Source organism: Chaetura pelagica, unplaced genomic scaffold, assembly GCF_000747805.2.
Source record: "Chaetura pelagica isolate M959 unplaced genomic scaffold, ChaPel_1.0 scaffold72, whole genome shotgun sequence".
Taxonomy (NCBI): Eukaryota; Metazoa; Chordata; class Aves; order Apodiformes; family Apodidae; genus Chaetura; species Chaetura pelagica.
The window spans coordinates 276,195-301,546 of record NW_009952560.1 but is presented as its reverse complement, the minus strand read 5'-3'; the positions used below and the strand labels follow the sequence as shown (position 1 = coordinate 301,546).

Below are 25,352 nucleotides of genomic sequence, written 5' to 3'. Positions count from 1 at the left end.
GCTTGTTTCAGGGCTGCCAGGAACTAGTGAACAAGAGGGTGAAAAAAACCTCAAACCACCTCTGCAAATATACCTAAATACAAGTGGTCTCCAACCTTCCATCAAGGTTAGAAACAAAGCAGAAATAAAAGGCTGATCGAGCTCAGCACTCAGACCTGCAACAGTTAAACCCTCACTTAAGAAACATCACTCAGTGTAACTTCTGTGACAAAGAAAAGGATTTCCTCAACATACAAGACACTAATCTGAAATCACTCCAGGAAGAGTCTTCATGCAGATTTCTTTGACACAAATTCCACTTTCTTCCTCTATTTAATTTCCTCTGGCTTATGCTTCATCTGCTACACTGAGTAAGTTTTACTTTTCTTCATTTTCACCCAGAAAACCTGCGCTGGTAAATTTAACCTCTGCACCTCCCTGTAATTCCCCTCCCCCCAGGCCAGGAGGAATTAAGTGTTTTTATCTATTTACTGCCTGTGATGACTGTTCTTTTCTTCAACTCCTTCATTTTATCACCACCATGTTTCTGGCAATGCAACAGACTGAACTGACCCAGGGATCCATACAGATCTACATGAATCCCTTTTTTCTTCAAGGGTGAATACGACTCCTGTGTGATGCTGCCTATATGGGCACTGGCTTGGAATCAGTCAACTGAAACTGAGTCAGTCCTGACACACTTCAGGATTATTTCTCCTAAGATGTGCTACCTTGTGCCCAGACAGGTATCACTCTCCTTGCAAAATATCATGATTATATATTTATTAATACTCAAGGCTCCACTGTTGCTTATGTTCCATATTAAGATGCAGCTGTTACTCATTCTGATGCCCTTAATGCTATTTTCTTCATGTATAATGACTTGGAAGGCAGCCTTTGTGCTGGACAAAATCCAAAATCTGAATACCAGTGTCATAGCTCAGTGGAGAGTTTAGCATTCATTTGACTCAAGAATGCAATGATGTTTGATGCATAAACACATCTGAAGACAGAATGATACGGTATTTGGCTACAAACCCAGTCAATTCAGTACATTTCCCTTACCTCTGCAGCACCAGAACAGCTACTGACCTGGGGAGTGCTGGGAAGTTGCAAGTGAGGTCATGGAATTGGAAAGGTTGAGGTTAGCAGTAATGCTGAGCTGGCTCTGCACTGCGGGGGGATACGGAGATGTGGGGGTCAGGAGAGATTCTTCACTGGTTTCCTCATCAATTCCAGGCAAATACGTGTCAATCAAGGCATCAAGGAACTTCACTATGAGCTCAGCATAGTCTGGGATTTGTGTTTGCTGTGGGTGATGAGGGGGGGAAAAAAAAAAGATTTGTTCTTTTCTTTCTAGTTTTCTGTCACTAGGAGCTTTGCCCCAGAAGTGCCACAGCTCCTGCCCGAGTGAGGAAAGGCAGGGCCTGTGCCCCAAAGCCCAACAGCCAGCCCACTGCCCTGCTCACCTAGTCCTTGTCACCATGACTGGAGGGAACAAATGGCAGTGTAAATGGTCAGTGCTCCATTTATTTGTTTACTTGTAACATAAAATTTAACCTTATGGAATGAACATACTTGTCAAATCAAGACCTTAGACTGCAAGACACGCATAATAAGCCAAAGACTTTCTGAATGGCACTGTCTGTCCAAGCCCCTCCATGAACCTGGGGGCAGTAAAAAGCTGTATTTGCACCTGACTGCTTTTACCCAATCTCAGTAATGTGGCCTTACCAAGTCTATTAAAATATCTGGTGCAGGCTCTAAGTGAGCCTGATATTACTAACTTGCTCATATAAATTCTATGACTTGTAATTTATTTGCATCTTTCCTGGAGCACCAATGTGCTTTATACATAAAAGGAAGGCAAAACACTCATGAACTTACATATCACAGTGTTCTTACCTTAGAAAATGGACCAGCAAACCTCCACAACCCATTAAATCCAAAACCTACAACAACAAATTGATTGTTACCACACACACACAGCTCTCAACTGACAGAAAACAACTAGAAACTACACATAGAACATCACTTGGATTAAAGGCATGGAAATGAAGTATTTTCATTTGGAGATGCAACACTACATTTTGTCCAAACCATTTATAACAATTAAGGAACTTTAATCTGTATATGAAATGCACCACTTGTAAAAACCTCAACATCTCAGAATAATCATGCAAGAAATTCTTCATGATATTTTAAAGGTAAATTTCACAGGTGAATACACATCTAATTACAAACATCAGGCCAACAGTTCAGGTTTTCTCAGCCATCATCTGTTTCTTCTGGATCTTCTTGGGAAGTTTTTAATTAAGGACTATAATAAAAATATTTAGGTTTTAAATGTTCAAGTGTCACATGAAAGTAAGCTTGGGCACTAAGAAACAAACGTTACTCTATGGAATTTACTAATGATTAAATCAACCCTTAACTTGCAAGGTTAACCTAAAACTCATCATTTATCACCACCATTCATGTTCTGCATTTCACTACATTGGTTAGTGGAACCAGAAGAGTGAGTTTCAACTCCTTTTTATTCACATAGGTGGTGTAATACTTTTAATATTTGGCACACAACTGCAGCAACCAGCTTTAATCATCATGTCAGCAGGGTTTTTTAATAGGCAAACTGTTATTTTTACTAGGACATATGAAGGTGGGGGGATGCCACCCAAGACTGACCAAATGTTGTTATTAGGGCTGCAATTCTCAAACATATTCAGTAATAAATCTAACTTAACATACAGCACTTTGTTGTTTTTTTTTTAAATGGGACAATATTTACTCTGTAAGTAAGAAGTTTGGTATTGGGGTGGAGACTCTTCATGGTAGACAACGCTCTGAACAATCCCATGAATTGGATTCAACAAATTTGGATCCTGGCACAGCGATAAAAGGGTATTGATCTTGGAATCCAATAAATTATGCCTAAAGAAAAGAGAAGTGGTTTTATTATTTGCTCATCCCCAACTGTCTTTAGCAACAGCAGGTAAGGTAGCATTTCAACATCTCAGTGTTTTTAGAGTAGAACACAATTCCTACACATGTTCAGTGAGGACTCCTGTGATATTTATTATTTTTTTTAAACTGTACTAACCATGTAACCCATTCAAGCACTCACCTAGAACTTTACATTGCAAATATTTTAACTATTTTCAATCAAATGATTAATTATTCACTGGATTTGTGTACGTGTCAGAGCTGGAATTTCAAAGCAGCTTTTAAATCTTGTTGGAGTCCTGTCTCCTTTGAGCTCCCTTGCAGGTCTCATGCATGCTTTTCCTTTTAATACCAACACCAGTTACTTACAATTGTGGTTTCAGTAATTCACAGAACTTGTCTGTACTTTGAACATTATTTTACAAAGCCAGAAAAGAGTAGCATTACTTGAAAATAATGCTCAGGTCACTTCTTAAAGTCTATATTCAACTTGTGATAACTTGGCTTCCCTTACACAATTTGACTCCAGCAAATACTGCTTTTAATAGATATCTAAAGAAATAAATCCAAAGAGTATTTTGAACTATGCTTTTTTCATACGCACTTGGGTACTAATTAAAAAAATTAAGTCTGACTGGGGTGAAAATAATATTTAAGAGGCAGTATAATTGGCTTGTATAGAAAGGTATATGCACATATTAAAATGTAATTTGCTTCTCTACAGTCTCAGTTCAGTGTCAGGGCTGTGCCAAGTCCCCAGAGGAGCACTGGCAGTGCTGAGGGCTGCTGGCAGCAGCTCATGGCTCCACACAGGCTCCCAGCAACAGCAGGACTGAGCCTTCCCATGCTAAAGGGGGTTCCTGAGGACCATCTGCAGCAGTGGCTCCTCATGGTGCTGTTCTAGCAAGACCATGATATTCATTTAACATTGGGAAAAAGGATGATTCTCAAATGCCTATGGACATTTGCAACTGGAAACCTACAAATAAGTATGGATCTCACCCAGGCTTGTCCAGAGAAACTGTAAAGAAGGACCAAGTGCAGGCTCATCCTAACTGGAGTGTTGGATACTTACACAACAGGAAAGACCTTTGGGAAGACAACACTGGCTTCTGCTAAATACTCGTAGAGAATCCGCTGGTCAAACTCATCAGTAGTGTACTTCACTAATGTTGCCTGGCAGAACAGAGAGGACTCAATTAGCATGTTCCTAACTTCATCTGAGTAGTTACAGGCTTTTGTTGCTTAAGGTTTTCAGATTTCTGAGTAGCAGAAAGCCAAATTACACAAGATTTAATTTATGTCCTCTTCGGACAAGGAATCAAGTTATTTTATGTGTCTGTGGGAAACAAAAACAGTTGGTAATAGCATCTGTTTTGGCAAAAAAGTTAGCTCATCAGTTTCTGAAAGAGGGCAACTGAGTCCTTCTGAATTGTATCAAGAATGGTAACTGTGTTGGTACCTCTGAAGAAAGCACTATCATGCTCTACTGATATTATTAGTTAATCATTTAAAAACTAAATTATGCTGGGATTCTAACAATATTCACTTCTTAACTTCTAAAATATAATATATTAATGTCCTTTTATTACATAAAATCAGTTTGTAATAAAAATCTGCCAGGAAAAAGGGATAATTGTTGGATACATTCTATAAAACAATAGAGAATAACAAAAAATTCAGTATTTGCTCCCCAAGAGCATTTAAATAAGTTTCTGAAAGTGATTTCTAGAAAGTTGGGAGAACGGCAAGAAAAAAAATAGACTTGCACATGACCATGAGTCTGATCCATATGAATTTAGAAACACTGCAAGGAACAGAGAGGCTTCATTGGAAGATGACAGAATGGGACAAAATACCAGCCAACACAGAGAGAGAAAGCTTACAAGAACTGTCAGCAGCAGCGCTTGGATTTTTGGGTCAGTCAGAACTTCTTCATCTAGGAGGACATTTGACTCAGAAACAGAAACCTTGCGGAGATGGGGGTGTTGCTGTGGTGATATTCTCTGGGTTTCTGCCAGATAAAAAAGAGCAACTCATCCAAAGCAAAATAAACCCAAACCAGAATTAGCTCTTGCACAAGAAAACTGAGTCCTATGCAAACTTTAGAGTTTACCAGCCTTTTAAGAAAGTATGAAAGCAACCAGTGTGCTGTAATACCAGCAGAGCTAGACCATCACATGGGATGTATTACCAAATGGCAGAGAGTGACCCCAATTTTCTCTTCAGTGAAATACAGGCCCAGGGGTGATAGGTGCCATGTTCAGGTCAGGCAGGAGCCCGACAGCCGAGACAAGCCAAGAACCCTGGTCTTGCATTGCAATTGGGGATGGGGCACAGGAAGCAGATGTGGGAGAAGATGAAGAGAGGCATTCTAGGCATTAGGTCACGTTCCATCTCCTGCAGAAATTTTCAGCTAGGGCTTATTAGCTTATCAAAAGCCCAATTTTATTTATTTCATTTCACTCCTGCATGCAGTACTCCATAGCTGCCCTTCACTCTGCATCTGCAAACCAAGCAACTCTCAGTTGCCAGTGATATGGAAAACTGTGCTCTCTAGAAGCCACTGTTAAGAACGGTATTTCTCCCTTACCTTGGAGTAACCTAGGCAAATAAACACTGAATTTAGAAATAATCCTTTGTATGGATATACAAAGCATTTATAATTAGCATGATTCTTAAAATGTTAGTCCTGTTTCTCACCCATTTCATAATCATTTTCGGCTACTCTCCTCATTTTGGGAGGCGTTGTGATTCCAGATTCCATGTCTTGCCTTTTAGGAGCCTTTGTGTCCGATATCAAATGGTCAAAACTTTTCCTTGTACCTAAAAACAATTTATTAGGCAATTAAAAACATTACACCTAAATCCATATTCTAACTATTTCTGATTTTCTTGGCCAAGCTACTCTCCTAGCTGTAATGTATTGGTAGGAATCTGGGGACATTTTCACCCTTTTCAGGGGTGGCAGAGAACATACGATCACACCATGCCCCTCTCCATCACAATTTCCAAAATGCTTCACAATACATATGAGGAAAACATGCAATTTATTCCAGTATGTCAGCTGTGGGCATGCTATGGTTTCCTGGTCAACACATCACATGGAATAAACATGCCACAATGTGGTTACTGAAAAGGAAGCAGTACTAGGATTGTCATGAGAGAAGTGCCCCTCTCTTTCCATGTAAACCAGGCAATGGGAAAGGATCACCACAGGCTATGGAAAGCAACTCATCTTGTTTATCTGATATTAAGACTTTCCTTGTAAACATGATGCACTGAGAAGCCATGAATGTTTTGGAACCATCACTTCTAGCATGAGAGAGAGTACTCAATGTAGAAGCAAAGGTATTCAGTTTCTTGCTTTTGCTGAAAGAGGGCTGGTGGCAGAAAACTGGCACTATGACTCCTTAGTATCTGAAAGATATTTTTTTCTTCCTTTTTTTTTTTCCCCTCCACTTCAATATGGACATTAAGGGTCACTCTTGCTCCCCCCTCTTTGTGATCAAAAGAACTGAGTTAGGCCTCTTTAACTGAACACTCTTCTCCAATCTGTGTTCTGTGGAAACTGCATCTATCCCTCTCAATCAGGAATAAGCACTTAAAAGTCAGATTAAATCCAAGCATCATTTTTCTCCAGTAACACTTCCTGAAGTATTCTTTAGACAAATTAGAAAAGGAGTGATCTTAATAACCTAGAAGCTTTTTAGTGTTTGCTTGGGAAGGCTGCCCCATATCCAAACTCATGGACTTTCGTGTACGAGGGCTTATCTGTCCCACTGTCGGGTAACTGGCAGCCAGGTGTCTGTCTGACCCCTTTGGTGATGACCATGGTGGATTTTCCTTTAGTGTCCTGAAAGTGCAGAGAAATTAAGAAAAACCTTAAAAACTGTGCAGCACATTTAGGTATACATTTTTCAACTAGTCAAACTACTCTTGATTCAACCCCTCTTTCCTAACAGGTTAATGCCCCCAAAACACATATTTTAAGTAATCACTTTGCTTGTAAAAATGTCTGAGCTAGTGAAAAATAAGAATCTGATATGCAAGTAAAGCTGAAGAGATAAAAACCAAAGCAATGAAAAGAACACAAGCAGATCAGCCTGTCAGACAATAGGAAAGATATTTAATAATCAGCTACTCCATACTGGGTGTTATAAAGACAGATACTGAGTTAAGTGCTCCCTGCAGGGAGAGGCTGGCTCTTCAGATCACTCCTAGGTTGACTCCTTAGCTTATCTTCTGTGGCTGTTGATAGACAAGCTATAAGGTGTCAACATTTTCCAGTGGCAGGGACCAAGTAATTACTTACCACACACCTAGAAGCTCTTCAAAGGACAAATAAAACATTCTTCTAAAATACAAATTAATAAATGAGGTGAACTTAGGTCTTCTAGAAAGATGTTATCAGAGTTTACAAACCTCCAAAGTCCATTTCTGGAAGAGCTTTATGGATCTCAGATCTCTAAGAATAATTTAGTTTTCAGTACTAAAGTAAACAGACAATGATATTTGGTAACTTATCTGAAAGTCAGAAAACCAACCTATAGCTAGTGTCACTGTGATGTATGGGATATGTGTCCATAGGAACATTTTCCATTGAAACATCTGTCAACAAGAGAGACTTCCTATGTTTTAGGCTGCAGCGACTTCGAACTTCCTCAGACACTGTCAGCAACGCTAAAAATTCAAAGAAAGCTAATATGAGTTTTCCACAGGAGGAATACATGGAAGATATATACATGGAAGTAAGCAATATTCCATCAATTTAAATGTTTTACTTAGTATAAAGAAGACCACTGAGACATAATTGCACCTTAAAGATTAAAAATAGATAATTTAAAAACAATTATATTCCCCACCCAGTTACAATTAAATTATTAAAACATTTGCCCTCATGTGGTCACAATTGCTCTTCCTGGACCACTAGGAAGGTGAATGTTCCAGGCACCCACTTCAGTATTTAAACCAAAAAAACTTTCAACCTCCCTGCAGTACAGAGGGTCCTGTGCTGCAGAGCCTTCAGGCCACAAAAAGCTTGAACTGACATCCCCCAGCCTAGCCCAGACACTTGTCCATCTCCAGTTACAACTTTATGTTGGTACAATTTTATCAACCTTAAACCCCAAGAATTCCCACAGTAATCCATTCCTTTTCAGTTAGCACAAATGTAAAAGAATGTTGGTTGGTTTGATGTTTACCTGCTAGGTAAGCCACACTCTGCGTGTTCACCTCAAACTTGTCACAGTTCCTATGTTTGTTAACCAGAGCTAGTAGTGTATGCAGAATCCTTACTGTTCTTGCTACAGTTGTAGGAGAAGGATGCCTGTACCCTAAGAAATGAGGTTAAGAAACCAAATAATGTATTTAATTTCTTATGCATATTTCTGAAGCATTAATATTTTGACAAGCTTTATAAAGATTTTTCAGCAGGTTTTCAGGAAGCCTCATGTCACGAGTAGGGAAGCACAATGCCAGCAGAAACTGCACAGTCGAGTTTGTTTCTGTCTTGCCCCTCCAAAATCACATAATTTCAAATGTCTGTACACATATTACATCTATTATCTCACAAATTAATCTTCTAAAGGAAGCAATGAGCCTAAATACAGACAGATAAAGACAGTATTCTTGGAGGAAGTAGCAAAGAACATGTCTATGGGAAACTTGGCAAAGTCCTTTAACTGAAGAACATTTTAATTCTGTATCTGAGTTACTTAAAATCCACCACCCATTTTTTTCCCCTTTATCCTTGGGTTTTTCTTTCTGAATGAAGTTTTCATTTCAAATGAGCAGCAATATGTATTCTTACCTTTCAGAAGGTGTCCCACTAGTGCAAAGTTAAAGTTGGAGTTGAAATTTAGCCCAACAAAGTGATCCATCTGCTTGCAGTGCCATTCCAGTGGCCTCCTGATCTCCATGAACACCTCTTCTGGGCTCTGACCCAGGAAAAACAAAACACACGAGTACCTCACTGACAGTTACTCATCATTATCTCAAGCTGCTTTAAAAAAAGTGACAAACCAGTGACGTGCAGGCTCACCTTGTCGTTGAACACACGGAGACTGTCCAGGGTGTGCAGGTTCTGCTCCAGTAGGGCCGTGCCCGCCGAGTACAAGTTTACTTCATCCAGCTGCAGAACTGCCATAGCCACCCAAAAGAGAGCCTTGTGCATAGGAGAGTCCTGGGGGTAAAGAAAGATCCATGATTTCACTTTCAAATAGGACTGACACATGGTACAGGCACTACTACCTGCACTACTACTACTGCAGCTGCTTCTGTCCTCAGTGACATCCATTCCAAGAAAACCCACTTTCACATGAACCTGTGGTCTTAATGCACTTAACACACAAATAGTACAAAGTAAATCACTTTCAAGTCTTTTTAAAATTTTCTCCAAGACACTCCTTCTCTTTTACATTCCTCCACCTTCTCACAAATATGTCAGACATTTTATTGGACTGAACAGAAACATGTCTTTCATTGCCAATTTGAGAGGATACGTTGAGTTGACTGCAGTTCTGCACATGTAACTGGCCAGGCAATTACTTCTCCAAATCAGAGAAGCATGCAGGAAAGAACTGGCATTTAACACATCTTGGGACTCTTAAGCAGCAGATTTTTTCTAGGAACAAGTTTTATTTATTAACAGTAAATACACCCCTTGGTGTGATGATCAACTAATGAACTTGAAAGTAACATACAGATAGATGGCCAACATTATACCAGATCAGGTAAGACCAACACGGATGACAAGCCATGGTCTGAAAAGCATGTATTAGCAATCAAATGTTTTGAAAGCCAAGACTGAAAATCTTTTGGAAGGAATCAGGCAGCCTGGGGTAGGGCCTGGGCCTGTACAACTATGGTCCAGTGTGGTGGAGCAGAAGAGAACATTCCAAAGTGTTTGCAACTTCTCTGCACAGGTCCCACACACAAACATCTGTGACATCTTTCCCATCTGCAGTACTTTGGAGTATGAATCATAGCAACGAACTGTGAACTTCAGATTCCACAACACTTACATTTTTGAGATTATACCCATAATTATAATTCTATGCAAAATATGGGCTGTGTTTACTCCAAAAACCCAGCTGTTTACCTTATTAAGAAGAGGCTGCAGCTTGGTGAGTGCTATAACTGTAGCTTCTATTAGCACTTGGCTGTTGTAATTATCAGGGCCTTTTAAACAGCTCTCAAGTCCCTTTTGGCAGGAAAAAAAGAGTAATTAAAAATACACGCATAATTAGATTTTGCTTTGTAAAAAGCAGATCAAAGCTCTAAACAAAACTTGTTGCTCTCAGTTTATCAAGCTTGATGGAGCTCATTCTAAACCAATTCTCAAGGACTTTTACACAGGCAGATTTGCAGAGAAGTGAGGTATGTATTGCTGAAAGTAACTGCACAGTGGGTGTTAAACACCAAGGGTGAAGAATTTGAGAACAGCTCTCTTACAATTCAGCTGTCCAGTTTATGTCCACAGAAGTCTAATAAAGCACTTAAAGGAAACATTTAATGCACCATTACCTTACTATAGAATACAACCTTCTTGAGAAAATACAGAATGTCATATACAGACATGTCATATAATATATATAAAATATAGAATGTCATACAGAAAGCTAGACAGTCTGCTTCCAAGTTTTCTTACACAAATGCCCTGCTCTTTCTTGTATTTACTTATAACACATGAGATCATTAACTTCCTTTAAAAACAAACAGGAAATTGTGAATCATGTGCTCACAGCTTCATGCCTTCATAGAAGTTTTCTCATTGATGTAAATACTGGATCCATCTCAGAGTCCAGAATTTTAAACTCAATATTGAAAACTGTTGTTACTCTAGAAATCACAGCACTGACAAAACTTACACGCATAATTAGATTTTGCTTTGTAAAAAGCAGATCAAAGCTCTAAACAAAACTTGTTGCTCTCAGTTTATCAAGCTTGATGGAGCTCATTCTAAACCAATTCTCAAGGACTTTTACACAGGCAGATTTGCAGAGAAGTGAGGTATGTATTGCTGAAAGTAACTGCACAGTGGGTGTTAAACACCAAGGGTGAAGAATTTGAGAACAGCTCTCTTACAATTCAGCTGTCCAGTTTATGTCCACAGAAGTCTAATAAAGCACTTAAAGGAAACATTTAATGCACCATTACCTTACTATAGAATACAACCTTCTTGAGAAAATACAGAATGTCATATACAGACATGTCATATAATATATATAAAATATAGAATGTCATACAGAAAGCTAGACAGTCTGCTTCCAAGTTTTCTTACACAAATGCCCTGCTCTTTCTTGTATTTACTTATAACACATGAGATCATTAACTTCCTTTAAAAACAAACAGGAAATTGTGAATCATGTGCTCACAGCTTCATGCCTTCATAGAAGTTTTCTCATTGATGTAAATACTGGATCCATCTCAGAGTCCAGAATTTTAAACTCAATATTGAAAACTGTTGTTACTCTAGAAATCACAGCACTGACAAAACTTTTTGTCACCAAATCAATTTAAGGTATTTGAGTCTATTTACCTTGCTAAGAATTCGGATTATTTGTTTGATTTGTCCATGAGACACACGTTTACTTATGCAGCCAAAGACAACAAGTGCTCTTGGCTGCAGGGATGGGTTATACTGGAATGCAAACCTGTGAAGAAACAGAATACACAATATTAAACAAATACACAACAAATAGGCTGGATAACAAGAAACAGAATTCTAAATATATGACACAGGTGGGCAGGGGAGATCTGCAACATACTTTTGAGCTAGTTCAGTCCACTGGTCCAGCCACTTGCATGTTGGAATATCCCTCATACAAGCCTAAAAAGAATTTTAAAATTCAGAATGTGCAGTTATTTGAGCTCTCAGAAGTCAACTATTAATTATTCCCACATCAGGAGAGGTACAACTCACTACACCACTTGACTGTAGGAAGCAGTGCCCTCTTCCCTTAGGGAGAGTTTGTTTTGTTTTGAACCACATACCTCCATGATCTCCAACAAAGCTTCAGTAACAGTTTCCAAGGAAGTCAGTGCAAAAGTCTCCCTCTCATAGGAGCCAGGTGAGAAGGACCGGTCTCGGTAGCTGGACCGGAACGCTATGACCGCGGCTGATTTCACTTTGCTGATTCCAAACAGCAAATAAAATTTGGGCAGAGAGAACTCAGTCAAGCTCAGCCTTAGAACTTGCTTGGTCTCCTCTGTGGAAAAATTTGGACATATCAAATTTAAACTACTGAAATCCAATCTGTATTTTCCCCAGTTTTAGGCTCACCCTCCCACGAATACAAAAGGAGATGATCATCCTGTTTGTCACTAAGCACATTCCAACACTCTTCTCTTTGCCAGTTCTCCCAGAATATGCCCCCAAAACAATTCACAATGGGGCACTGGTGAAACTGGACACCAAGAAGGTGTATTCTAAAAACAGGTAGAAAGAAACTTGTTTAAAGGTGTGGTTCTGTGAGACTTTTCCTCACATTGGTTCAGAAAATGGAAACCTGGGGAGTTCCTGCTTTCAAATACCAACAGGATTGTATGTTCAAACTGCAATCACATTCTGCTTTTGGCTCTGGCACTGAAATGAAGAAAGCCACTTAAATCAGAAGAAAATTGCAGCCCTTCTACTAGCACTGGCTATTTATACAGTGCTGAACTTTCACTTCATTTCAGTGTACCTCAAAATTCATAGTTTACCCAGGAAGACTTGCCCTTCTCCCTGGGGTGTCACAGCACAGCTTTTCTTTAGACATACATGTGTATATTCACACACTCACTCTGTCAAGACATATCTAGGTATGAGTTTTCAGATACTTAAAAAAAATTAGATAAACTTTTTTTTTTCCTGTACAAAACCTACCCCAGTTTTTCCACTGTACTTCTGTGGTAAGAAGTGACAGGTACATATTAGCTGATACCAAGTATTTTAGGACTGCTGAAACACAGCAGTATGCAAAATACCTGTGATAACAGTCTCATTTAAAAAAATTCCCTTATGTAATTGGTATTTTTGTTGCCACATTATGCAACCATTCCAAAGATGCACATCAGCCAGTTTTAGCACAGATATTTTCTCCTTTCTTTGCATTACAGGAACTGATTTGTACTTTCTTCTCTTTTTCTAAAACCCAGTATACAAACAATTTACATTATGTACCTACTCTAAACCTGACCTGACTTTTTAATTCCACACTCATTCATTGTAGATCATAGTCTTCCTCTGATTGGTATGCAAGCTAAATTACAACATGGTATTTACAAACTCTCAGAATAGTTTGAAAAGACAAAGACAACTCAAACATTTCTCAACCAAACTAAGGGGCCATCAGCCTAACTGAAGATCTGAAAAACACTCACCACTGAAGTGAAGCTGTGAACAAGTGCAAAGAGAATGAATGATGTTGATGACAAGACCATGAGTGGAAGCTCTGAGAGAAAGGGGACCCGTGGCCACCAAGAGAGTAACAACATGGAAGAGGTAGGGGAGATGTGCTGCCACATCCAGAGAGTTGTTAAAGGAGAGCATCAGCATGTAGCGTGCGAGGATGGCGATATCATCCCACATCAGGTGCTGCTCCAGCGTAGGGGTTGGAGACAGACAAGTCTTGTCAATTATTTTACACATCCTTCCAATCACCTGAAAAGACAGCAGTCACTTTGCTTCAATAAAAGAGCACAGCTCAAAATTTCAGTTAAAAACCTTTACATTCTAACATTGGAATTATTCTATTGCTTGGAACCTGTTTTATAAATTTGTTTTGCATTATTGCCTGCAATATATTATCAGAAAGCATCTCACTATCACATTAATGGAAACTGAAATTATTATATAAAAGGAAATGAAGGCAACAAGGGAACTCACTTTGCTTGAAACCAGTTTCACATTTCCAGAAGCAAGGGCTACAGCTGTGTCTGCCATAACTTCAGCTTTTATGGACCCTAAGCCCCCTGTGGCACTAGTTTTGATGAAACTGTCCAAAACCACATCAAGGAGATCTGTTATCTGTAGGAGAAAATAAATGAGTTTTTAATCAGTCAGATTAACTTAGAAACAAACTGTAATAAATTCTGCAGAATTTGTACCTGTCCAAGGCTTCCCCATATTTTAGCCTGAATAGAAGGATACATCTGCTTTTCATTTATGGTCATTGTTATCAGCTTATCAAGAATTGCAGTGACTCGCTGGCGCTTGGCGTCGTCGTTGTGTTTACAGAACCGGACCAGATTGGACAGCCAGGGGGTCATGTACTCCAGACAGAGATGTTTCAGTTCAATACCTGAAATAAAAACTCACCTTGTAACACAGAATCAGCACTGCTCTCATGGATAATTACGTGTGAACACTTTTCCTTTCCATTTAATTGTCTAAAATCATTCCCATCAGAGCTGAGCAAATAGACATGCTTCAAAAGGAAACATACTCTAATAATGACATCAAAGAAACATCTGTAGATGTTGATAGTTTCACATCTTATTAAGAGATGTGACAAAGATCTCCACATTCAGAATCACATGGGACTACTTAAGATAATTTATTTTCAATCTTGAGCATCTATTCTCAACAGCTTCCAACAGTAAAGGCAGAGCTGAATTATGCCTGGAAAACAGGACGGCAGAAGTAGGAGAGATATAATCAGTCTGAAAAGATTAATTCTGGTTTGACTGAAAAATTCTATAACTCTTCTGCATATGTATATTCTAGAGTTCAAACTTGCACTATCATGGACTTCAAATTTTGATTTTTGTACTGCAATCTTCTCTACTTCTGGTGAATTAATAACATCCTGACAGATCTATCCAAAGAGCTCACTGAACAAAACTGGCAAGAGGTATGAAACAAACTATTTGTGGTGATCTCTCTGGATGACCTTAACCCTCTAACTGAATGAGATGTCTAGTAAAACTTATTTTAACATTCATTTCAAAGTTTAAAAAGCAGTTGTCTTTTTTTTGTTGTTATTAATCTACTTCATGAGAAAGGAAAGGGCACATTCCAATGTGAAGGGGAATGTTTTGGCTCCAACAGATGCCATTCCAGCTCGTGAACTGCCTGGCTTCAGAGAGTTACACAACTTGAGGGAACAGATATAAATGATCTTAAAAAAACAGCTCTAAGAAGCATCACAACTTATTGTGACACAGTAACATGAGGAAGTTTAATTGACTAAGCTAGACTAAGCTAAAACTTTTCCAATTCATGGTGAACATTAAGGAATAGCAGTGCTACTTACTAGATTTGCTAAATCCAGAAATACACTCTTCCAGGAACTCTAAGGTGAGGTGTGGCTCGTTAGCTGCAAGAGTCTTACTAATAGATACAATAAATAGTGTGTTGTTGGCAGGAATACACAGACCTGAAGTTTCCAGTAACTGGCCCTCAATCTTTAAATTAAAGGTACAAGTTAAGGCACACAGGAGATTATAGGCAGCAGACCTGTAACAAAGCAAGCAACGTGACTTGTAATAGTTTTCTTGTACATTTTAAAATATACACATTACACCAAGGCACTGACATTTTCAAAATCAAATCAATGCTGCTCTGTAAGAGATTACATTTAAATCCTGAACTTTTTTCCCTGTACCAGTTGAGACTCAAAGACAACAACCTTTGAGAAATGAAAGGAATTACTCCTCTGCTTGCTTTATACAAATTTGGATGACGTTGAAGGACTTTGGACTAGACTTCTCAGAAGGGCCTGCAGTTCCAGGGAATTCTACATATTTCCTGGTGCACCCGAGCTGCTGGGAGAGGGCTTGCCATGGCCCTGGGTAGGCACCCAGCCTGAGGTCATCCCTTCTGACAAGACCCAAGAGCCTGCTCTAAGAGCTACAGCTCCACATTATTCAATGTGAAGGTCAACAGCAGGAAAATCAAAAGTACTCCTATACATACACAGCAAAGCATGAGTGTTTCTCCTTATCAAGATGAATTATTAAACTTCCTGTATGCCTCCAGTTACCCTGAGAGGTCACATGCCTTTCTTCACCTACAGAAACGAAATCTTTCCTTATCTTAAAAAGCCCATATTAGTGAGTTGCGGTAAAAGAAAAACTGTTTTGCTAACACTTCGGAAACCTTGGAAAGCCCATTTTAAAATATAAATTTTCAAGATCTGTACCTCAAACTGGGGTCTGAACTCCCCAGGTTGAGCAGTGCTATGTTCAGCAGCGTTCCAGGGACATCCTTGGGACGGATTTTGGTGTGCTGAGGGATGGAGTCTGGTTGTGACAGCTCCCACCGTGTCCGGATATGAATGATGGACCTCACGATGGCTTCACACTCCTGGTGCATGAAGGTGAGTGGTGTGCCTTGGTTGGCAATGGTTAAGGTAAACTGGTTCTCATCAACAAGACAAATTTCCTCAATTTCAGAGGCATAGTAGATATCGTTCAAAAACACTGTTTGTCCCAAGACTCTTGTTCGTTCTGCTGACGTCACCTGCACAGCTGTCGACCCAACCTTAAAAGGGAACAGAAAAATGGTTCAGCATCTATTGCTAACAACAGAAAGAGAGAAAAGTCTGACAGAAATACAGATATTTAATTCTATAATCCCTAAGGAGGCATACTAACGAGTTGCGATTTCTCCTCAAGACAGGAGAGGAGAAGTAAGAGTTAGTAAAATGATTCTCAAAACCTTACGTGGGTTTCTCCTCTCACTCTGTACAAGTGACGAACTTAAAGTTGTCATATGGCCAGCTTTAAAGAACAGGAAATTCATGAGGAACAGCATTAGAAGGACTTACTTTAATAGAAACTTTGGTGTCTTTATGAGCCAGTTTGAGAGCATTGTGAAACACTTTCAAGTCCTCCTCCAAAGCCAAGGTAGCTGCTGGGAGCTTCTGCTGGTCGTGCTCGATGTGCTCTGCCAGTTTCCCTGGAGAGTCTATGAAAATAAGCCTTTTGCTTCCTTTCAAACCTGTCAAGAGCCTTTCATGGTATTTGGTGTATTCTCTGACCCAAGAGTTACAGTTATAAATAAAAACGGCTGATACGTTTTCATAAGCAAAGCCTGGAAAAACTACAAACCATTTAGAAAGAAAGTCTGTTTTAAAGCGATTACTGGGGCCAGCATGTGTGAGGTCCACGACAATTTCATATGGCTTTGCATAGTATGGCTTCAGAGTCAGCAGGACATGGTAGATCAGCAAATCTCCATTGATCTGACCAGTCTTGAATCTGGAAGAAACCAAGACAGACATAGATCCACATTAAAGCACTGGAGTGGTGCAGTGCACATACTACTACCACGCTAAACCTGACTGATCTGCCACTTAGTTCTACACACACCATTAACCCAGAGAAATGGGCTGGAGCACTGGGTGCAGGTCTGGGCTCCCCAGCTCAAGAAGGACAAGGAACTATGGGAGAGAGTCCAGCACTGAGATGATGAGGGAACGAGAGCATCTGCCTGTGAGGAATGGCTGAAAGAGCTAGGACTGTTCAGCTCAGAGAAAAGGAGGATGAGAAGGGTTCTCTTCAGCACTGATCAATATCTACAGGGGGTGTCAGGAGGATGTGGCCAGACTCTTCTCAGTGGTGTCCAGTGACAGGACAAGGGGCAATGGGCACAAACTGGTACACAGGAGGTTTGACCAAAATATCAGAAAAGACTTCTTGACTCTGATGGTAACAGAGCACTGGGACAGGCTTCCCAGGGAGGTTGTGGAGTCTCCATCCATGAAGACATTCCAAACTCATCTGGACATGTTCTGTGAGATCTGCTCTGGGGACCCTGCTCTCACAGGGGGGCTGGACTAGATGATCTCCAGAGGTCCCTTCCAATCCCTGCCACTCTGTGGCCGGACTGGCAGCTGCAGCCTCGGAGCATCACCCTGCCATGGCTCCAACCACCTGCAGTGCCAGTTAAAATGGATTTAACTCAATTTTGAAGTGTCACACAACCTACCACAGCCAAGCAACCTCCAGACAGACAGGAGGTTTAGTCAAGCAGAAGGAAAAATACAGTCCGTGCTGGAGAGGCAAGAGTGCATCACTTAGATCAATATTGGGTACCATGAAAAGAGCTCAGAGTTTCTTTAAGAATTGTAAGTCCCTGAAACTAATTTTTTAACCTCCTTAGAGATTCAAATTCTATCTACATGTAGAAAAATATATTCATTTCAGAAGTCTTAATTAAGACTAATTAAGCATCCACATAGCAGCTTTTTCAAAGGGTCTCAAGCTCATTTCATTCACTAGATTCTGCAGCACACTCAAACACTTGGTGCAGTGGCCAGTCCTCTGAGCAGTACAAGAGGATTTGTCTAAAAAATACCTCTTTCCAGAAAAACATTCAGATAATATATAAATGCTAAGAACCTTTTGTTCTCATTTAATGATTCTCTGAATTTCATTAGACTGGAAAGTGTATCTGCCTAAACCAAGTCCCTGGAGTCAGCACAGCAGATAAAACTCTAATAGGAAGAATAAATTAAAAATCAAACTCAACAGTAGCTCATGAACATCTAAGGTAGTTTTAAATACCTGTCACTGTTTCAGGCCAGCAGGAACACTTTCAAGGCAAACCAAGAGCCTATGGAAAGAGCTAATAAATGTAGTTTTAGGTATGCTGGGACCCTGCTTTTAGTAACATCAGGGATAAAACACCTGAACACAGGATAACTGAGGAGATCCATTTCATTAATGTAGCATGTTTGTCTGCCAAAGATACTTCCCCTCATGTTATTTCCTGTTCTGAGAGCTAATTTGGGCAAGTTGGTGTTTTCCCCCCCTAACGTGTCATGGTATGGGTGTTACAAAAAGGAAGTGTGTCATCTCTGTGGTTTTACTTCTCCACTTAGAGTAAACGACATATAATTTCAGCTACAGATTTGCTTAAAAAATACCAGCATTGACTAAATCTACTTCCTTTATGTTAAGAGCAAAATACATGCACAAAGACATTTTATTGTCCGAGGACTAAATACCTGAAACATCCATTTTCTTCTGACTACATCTTGACAAGGTAAGTACACATATTATTTCTCCTATTTTAAGTTCCACTTCCAAATTTTTTAGATTTTGTAGAAAATTATAAGCAAAAGTATCTTTAAAGATGTTCAAGTAACTCAAAGACAGTAACGATCTGTACAAACATTAACTCCAATTGAATTAAGGCAGCTTATAACTGTATTTTTAGTAATGTTAAAAAGGTTATTCACAATCAAGACTCCAAAGAATTAACAGTGACAGCCACTACTTGGCTCTGTTGTTCCTCTGTATTGCAGATCTTACTGTGCACTGATAGAAGAGCCTATCAATACCTATGCACAAAGGGTTGAACTAAAGAAAAAAACAGCTCTTTAAGGATCAGTCCTTTGCTCTCATGATTTTAAGCAAAGTCCTTAACAACATCAGTTTATTTTTAAGAAAAGCACATCTGATCTAGAATGCTACAATTAACACTGCACTTACTGTACTGTTGGAGGGAGCAGGCAGAGAGAGTTGCAACTCTGGGACAGTAGCATTAAATAAATCTGTACCATCAAAAACATCTCAGTTCTGTACATTATGCAGAAACTTTGATGTGAAATGTTGTTTTCTTTCAAACAAAAAAGGGCTTTGCTGGTTTTGATTTTTTCTTTTTTAAAGTATGCTACAAGGCATCCTCCAGGCAAACTACCATCTAAAGATAATTCTACCTGAGCTGTAGTCAATTACTAAGATTGTTTCTAGTCCAAACTTAACAATAAGGATCCATCTCAGAATGGAGTCTAATTTTGTTATGGGTGACCTGCCAAGTAAGAGACATATCAATATTTTGCTGCTCCTTTGTCACACAAGGAGAGACATCCACAGTGTCCCCTGCTTACACACCAGGCATCTCACTTTCTTTTCCATATCACTTTCATTTTCCTGGAGGGCTTCAGCCATTTGAAGCACTGCCATTTGGATTTTTCAAGATAGGCAAGTTCACCCCTTTGATTTTTGGGAGAGAATATACTAAGTTCTCCCCTAGGGTTGCTAACAAATTTTGACTATGCTAAAAGTAAACATTGTCAGGAATATCTGGAAATTACTTAATCTTACAACCATACTGAGATGCTTTGTTACTTTTCAAGTCGCAGCTTCAAGAACAAATGTATTTTCAAAAAAAAAAGCACTGCTACTTTTAGCTATATAGTATTTACATGTGAAGTAAAGCTAGTCTGTAACATTCAAAAGTAGTACTTTGTTCTGTTCAAAGACACACGGGCAGGGACTATAAGCTTTAAATTCTAAGGGTGTTTCCACTGCAAACTGGAGGAAGCAGCAGAGAAGGGGTTCAGTGCTTGTCTGATTTGTCACTAGTATTTTGAGGTTATTATCTTAGTATCAAACTAACCTAAAGATCAGTTTCCTGCCCTCCAGACAAATTCAACAGGTACAAATTTGAATACTGCTCAAATGTGAAACAGAACATACTAATGGTAATACCATTTGCATCACCATCTCAGGCATTTTAAAGGAAATGTCACAATCTGTAGCATGTTGGTGGGAAAAAATTGAGAAGTACATTTGTGTACTTTTGCACAACAAAGAAGAAAAATTAGAGAACAAAGCTTTTCATAGGCATTTATAAAATACTCCAGACTCCAGCTATACTAAGAAATGTAAGATGAATTGCTGTCATTTACAGGAACTTGTCAGATTAGAGTTTTTTATTTTACCATCTTTACAAGCATGGCTACATTTCCGACTTTCAGGGGAATACAGAAAAGTAAGAAGCAACAATACAGGTTTCTCCCTTCACTGTATAAAAGAAGTGATGAACTTAAAAGTTGTAGTACAGCCAGCTTTAAAAAGCAGGAACTACACAGAGTCTGCCTCTACACCACAAAGTAGTTAGTAGGAAACACTTTCCATTCTCTCTTTGCTCCATGTTCTTTTTTAATCTTCATATATTTCTTATAAACCTCAAACTGTCAGAAGTTGGAGGCAACCTATTCTTTCAGCATACCAAGTACTTCAACTTGTCCTCCTACATCCACCAAAAATGAGGTCAACTTACTTTTTTTTTTTTTAATTAAAGAGGCTGCTGCCTTGTATTCCCTGAGAAGTTCAATTCAAAGCTCTACAAACTAGCAATTGCTAAACTAATACCATCATTTGTATTTTTGCAGGTGACTAAAAAGGAAGATGAAGACAGAAAGGCATAGCAAACCATATTTGGCCTTCCCTGTTGTGATAATCTTTTCTTTGTGCCTGCAAACGAGTGCAAACCACACTGATTATCCTCAGGTTACAAATGAGACCTGGAATCCTATCAGCCAAAACCTCAGTGGAAGCCAGAACATAACAGAAGCCAATACAAATTCTCCTCTGAGCATCAATTTCAGCAGTAAAACACCTAGTTCTCAAATGCAGACAAATACCCTGCTACCCTTATCCTCCACCTTGGCCCAAAATTCAACATCTTCCCCTGTCAGAAAAGCTGTTCCTGTCACTGGAGGACCAAGGAATATCAGCAAATCCAAGGGTACAGTGACAAAAGAAACATGTGAAGACAATAAGTCTCTTATACTGATTTGCTTTATTATAATAGCAGTACTTGTGCTTATCTGCACCTTCTTATTTCTGGCAACAGTTATAATAGCAAACAAAATGTCCTATCTCAAAAAAACTCAGCAAGGAAAACGTAGGCCCAGGAGCAATGGTGATATTGTGGCTACTAACAGCTTCTGGCCAACAGCAGCAGGAACATGGCAGAGGATGCCAAGGGAGACAATTGAAACAGACTTGATAATGCAAGACTTGATAACAGGAAGAGATGCTGCAACACAAAGGAAATCCAAAGATGAAACTACTGAGAAACTCACTAAAGAAACAAACAACGAACAGGAAAACAAAGAACCATCGAAGTCACACAAACCCATTTTAACCAATTTTGTAGTTGAGATTTAACTCATGCCCAGGTAAAAATTAATCTTTTGCCTTTTTAACCTCAGTAATAGATGGCAAAAAACTTAGCTTTCAAGTAACAACATGAATTTTAACATAGGAAAACTAAATTCAGATGTTAGGGTTTTCCATTCATGACAGTGGGAATGCTGCAGCAACACCGGGGAGTCAGATTGTGTTCAATACCTTTCTATAAATAGCATCAAGACCAGTTTTACTCCTTTGACCAGGAATCGTGGTGATGGGAGCTGAACGGGATAAAACAGAAGGACAGAAGTCTGCCCATTCCCAAAGATCATGAGGGGACAAAAAAGGAAAGGACTGTTAGTCTAATAAAGACACCAAATCATAAGGTGCTGCACAGGGATAACAAAGTTGCTTTTTCAGGAAAACCACAATTCAGTCACAACTTTGATGCAACCATTGAATCAGGAACTGGTCCCTCTCAAAATGCCCTTTCAGCTTTTTCCATCATGAACTTCTTAAACAAGCTTAACTGCTCCTGAACCAGATTGAGAGTTGAATCATATTTATTATGTTTTGACTTTGTATCTGAATATATGAAGTTTGCCTTATTTGTTAAAATGCAAGAACTGTTTCAATTTATCTCCAATAAACTGGAAACATTTCTTCTTAAATAACTTACATGATACTATTTCTCTAAGAGAAAATATTACAAAAAATATTATACAAGGCAGTTGGGAATATTATATTCCCATAACATTTGCTCAAGGTCAGTAAAGGTCTTCTCTGCTGTCTAGTTGTGATTTCTTGTGTCACAGAAACACGGTGCAACACTCCACACCAGTGGAAAGGAGAGAGAGGGAATTCTGTCAGCCATCTCTAAAACATGAGGAGAAAGGCCTGAAGAAGAATAAGGGCAAACTGTGACACATCAGTGATGACAACTTTGTACTTGGAGGAGATGAACTGAGAACATCTCACACTGGTGACAGAAAGAGAGCTGAAGGGCAGGGTTGGGACATGCTGCATTGCAGTTACCTTCTCCTTTCCCAAAATGACCACAAGCCCAGGAGGGAACAGCAGAGGTGTGCAAGTACTAGAAAAGGAATCTGAGATAGCAAACATGAGACTCTAACCTGGTGTAAAACTGCTCACAGGTAGGAAGGTAACAGAACTAAAAGAGAAGAATGAATGTGTAAGAGTTATCCAGCCTGCACACAGGAGCACAGATGTTATTAGGTAGTAGATTAAAGAGGTAAACCAGCATTGTCATAAGAACAGGCAAAAAAGGAAAGAATCCTGATTGAATCAGTGAAAGGAAGGAAAAACAGAAAGGAAAAAGAAATGTGCTTGAGGTGGGAACTGTGGTGAGAGATAGGTGGAGACCATGAGGGTTGAATAGAAATTTGATGAGATGAAAGAATCAGACAGGAAACTTGGAGTTACAGTGTGAGTATGGGATCAGGATCTGGGTTTGCTGCAGGACCAGGGAGAGGCTGAAAAAAAGAACAGGTGTAATCAGAAGAGGCACAACAGGAGAAGTAGGAGGAGATGAAGCTGCAGAAGCATCTGGTAGCAGCTACTTGGCACTGGCAGAACACACTTTCAAAATGCCATGAAGACATATTTGTGCGGGTTCCTGTTTCCCAGGCAGCCTCTCTAGGAGACAAAAGAAAGTAGTTTGGGTTGTCCTAAATGGTAGGGACAGACAGTGGGAAACTATCTGCTCAGGGAGCACAGCCCTCCATTGAGGTACAACATTGTCCAGACAGAAAATGAACATGGAGAGTTGGGGTGAAATCTGCAATTATCTGCCTTTTAATGAAGTTACAGAAGTGAGCCAGCAGCCTGGGATCAGATCGCTCTCCATGACTCACTGTACTGAGCCTAACAATGCTTTTCCACTAATAATCAGGACAGTGCACCAAACCCATCACTGAAATTAAATCAGGATGATTCAAATCCAATTCAAACTCACATCATTTTTGATTCACACTGAAGCAGCGATAACCGCTCGCAACAAAGACAGGCAAACAAGTATGTACGAATTTCTACATAACAAAAGCCACAATCATTTCAATATTTGAGTTTTAGAAAAACAACAGAGCTGAAAAGTTTGCTCCTCAAGCTTGTAAACTCCGACTTAAAACTCTTAGTAATCTCTCCACTCTTGACACTTCCTGCAGCAAGTGTTGGTAAACTTCCTCTTCAGCTGCAGAAACCTACTTCAACATGAAATGAGCCATTTTCAACTCTGACTTTCAGCACACACTCTGCCTCCCTAAGGCTTCAAACAGCAAAGTCAGATGATACTGGCTTGGTAGAAGATAAATTTTCAGGTAAGAATCAACCTCAAGATAGAAGGGCTTAATATTTGTCTTATTTGGTTTGAAATGGAACTGCATTGATTGTCTGTATGTCCTGATTTCAGGGCATATTCAAAGCTCTTGCTGAATGTTTATCTTAAAAGTATTAGGGTTTCAAAGGCATGTTGTTTGGTGTTGTTACTATGAACTATCATGAGCTCTACCTGGAAGTATTATTTGATTATATCTTGAAGAGAGGGGAACAGAAAAATAAATTATTTCTTCCCTGTTTAAATCTTACAGAGTTTAGATCAAAATGATCCCAAGGAGTATTAATGTACTACTCACAGGTGCTTACACTGCTATACATGAAATTTAGCTTTGCAGATTTGTAAACCCACAAAGATTTATGCATGTTAATTTCCCAGGAACAGTGTCATGTTACAAGCATTATAGTAACTAATAAATTAGCTCAAATTGCATGAACGTAATCTCAGATATAAAACCAGTACGTACTGAATATATTTTATGATTTGTTTCATACAGAGATATTCAGAGACCTAAACTCTAAACAGTACAGGAGCAAAAAAAACAAACTGTTTCATGCCAACAAGTTAACATTAACACCAGCTCCTTGAATGTAAAAAGTGTTCCATATGAAAGAATTTATTTATAAAACCAGATTAACATTAGAATGCTGTTCCATTACAGCATCAGTGTTTGGAAACTTTTAAAAATTATTACACTCTACTCTGATCTTCTGAAGGGAGGCAAGAACAGGAAATAAAAGTTTAAGAGTCTTCAAGTTTCAAAAGCTTTTTACTTTGCTCTGAACTCCATCAAAACAAGACAATTTTCTTTACTGGTGACAATCCTGGTTGTCAATATTCCTGCCAGTGTTTAATGTTCTGTTCCACATTCACAACCCTGAATGATAAATGTTGTTGTTTTCTAACACTGTGATCTCTTCTCTGCTGATGCCTTTTTCTGATAAGGTGAAAGGAGGTCATAATAATCTAGACACTCTCTTCAAATTCACTTAATTAGAATGATCAATAATGTTAAAAATCTGCCTGTTTGCAAAGTCAGTGACAAACCTTATTATGCCAATTGAGGAGACATGAAAAGCTAGACAGAGTCTAGTATTATTTTCACTACTATAGTATTAACATAAAATTGCCTGGAGTCAGTAAAGTGTAACTACAGAACACGAAGTTTTCATGTTAGTATGTTCTGTTTCATTTCTGCTTCAGGGGAGGACATTTT

General features: G+C 39.1%; 2 protein-coding genes across 2 annotated transcripts in view; one reads left to right on the top strand and one right to left on the bottom strand.

The window, feature by feature from the left end:
• Positions 1 to 25,352, bottom strand: part of NF1 (neurofibromin 1) — an 80,389-nt gene that overhangs the window by 4,847 nt on the left and 50,190 nt on the right. The window contains exons 37-57 of the mRNA XM_010009099.1: positions 16,680 to 17,112; positions 16,053 to 16,393; positions 15,165 to 15,367; positions 14,017 to 14,210; positions 13,796 to 13,936; positions 13,291 to 13,570; positions 11,920 to 12,134; positions 11,694 to 11,755; positions 11,465 to 11,579; positions 10,025 to 10,126; positions 8,966 to 9,106; positions 8,735 to 8,861; positions 8,127 to 8,258; positions 7,470 to 7,605; positions 6,621 to 6,778; positions 5,626 to 5,748; positions 4,809 to 4,936; positions 3,998 to 4,098; positions 2,768 to 2,910; positions 1,885 to 1,931; positions 1,072 to 1,288 (exon numbers count right to left, since the gene is read on the bottom strand). Coding sequence (XP_010007401.1) covers positions 1,072 to 1,288; positions 1,885 to 1,931; positions 2,768 to 2,910; positions 3,998 to 4,098; positions 4,809 to 4,936; positions 5,626 to 5,748; positions 6,621 to 6,778; positions 7,470 to 7,605; positions 8,127 to 8,258; positions 8,735 to 8,861; positions 8,966 to 9,106; positions 10,025 to 10,126; positions 11,465 to 11,579; positions 11,694 to 11,755; positions 11,920 to 12,134; positions 13,291 to 13,570; positions 13,796 to 13,936; positions 14,017 to 14,210; positions 15,165 to 15,367; positions 16,053 to 16,393; positions 16,680 to 17,112 — 3,539 coding nt within the window. The remainder of the gene's footprint in view (positions 1 to 1,071; positions 1,289 to 1,884; positions 1,932 to 2,767; positions 2,911 to 3,997; positions 4,099 to 4,808; positions 4,937 to 5,625; positions 5,749 to 6,620; positions 6,779 to 7,469; positions 7,606 to 8,126; positions 8,259 to 8,734; positions 8,862 to 8,965; positions 9,107 to 10,024; positions 10,127 to 11,464; positions 11,580 to 11,693; positions 11,756 to 11,919; positions 12,135 to 13,290; positions 13,571 to 13,795; positions 13,937 to 14,016; positions 14,211 to 15,164; positions 15,368 to 16,052; positions 16,394 to 16,679; positions 17,113 to 25,352) is intronic.
• On the top strand, positions 21,055 to 21,819 carry EVI2A (ecotropic viral integration site 2A). Its single transcript, XM_010009033.1, has one exon. It carries the CDS (start codon positions 21,055 to 21,057, stop codon positions 21,817 to 21,819), a length of 765 nt encoding a protein of 254 aa, XP_010007335.1.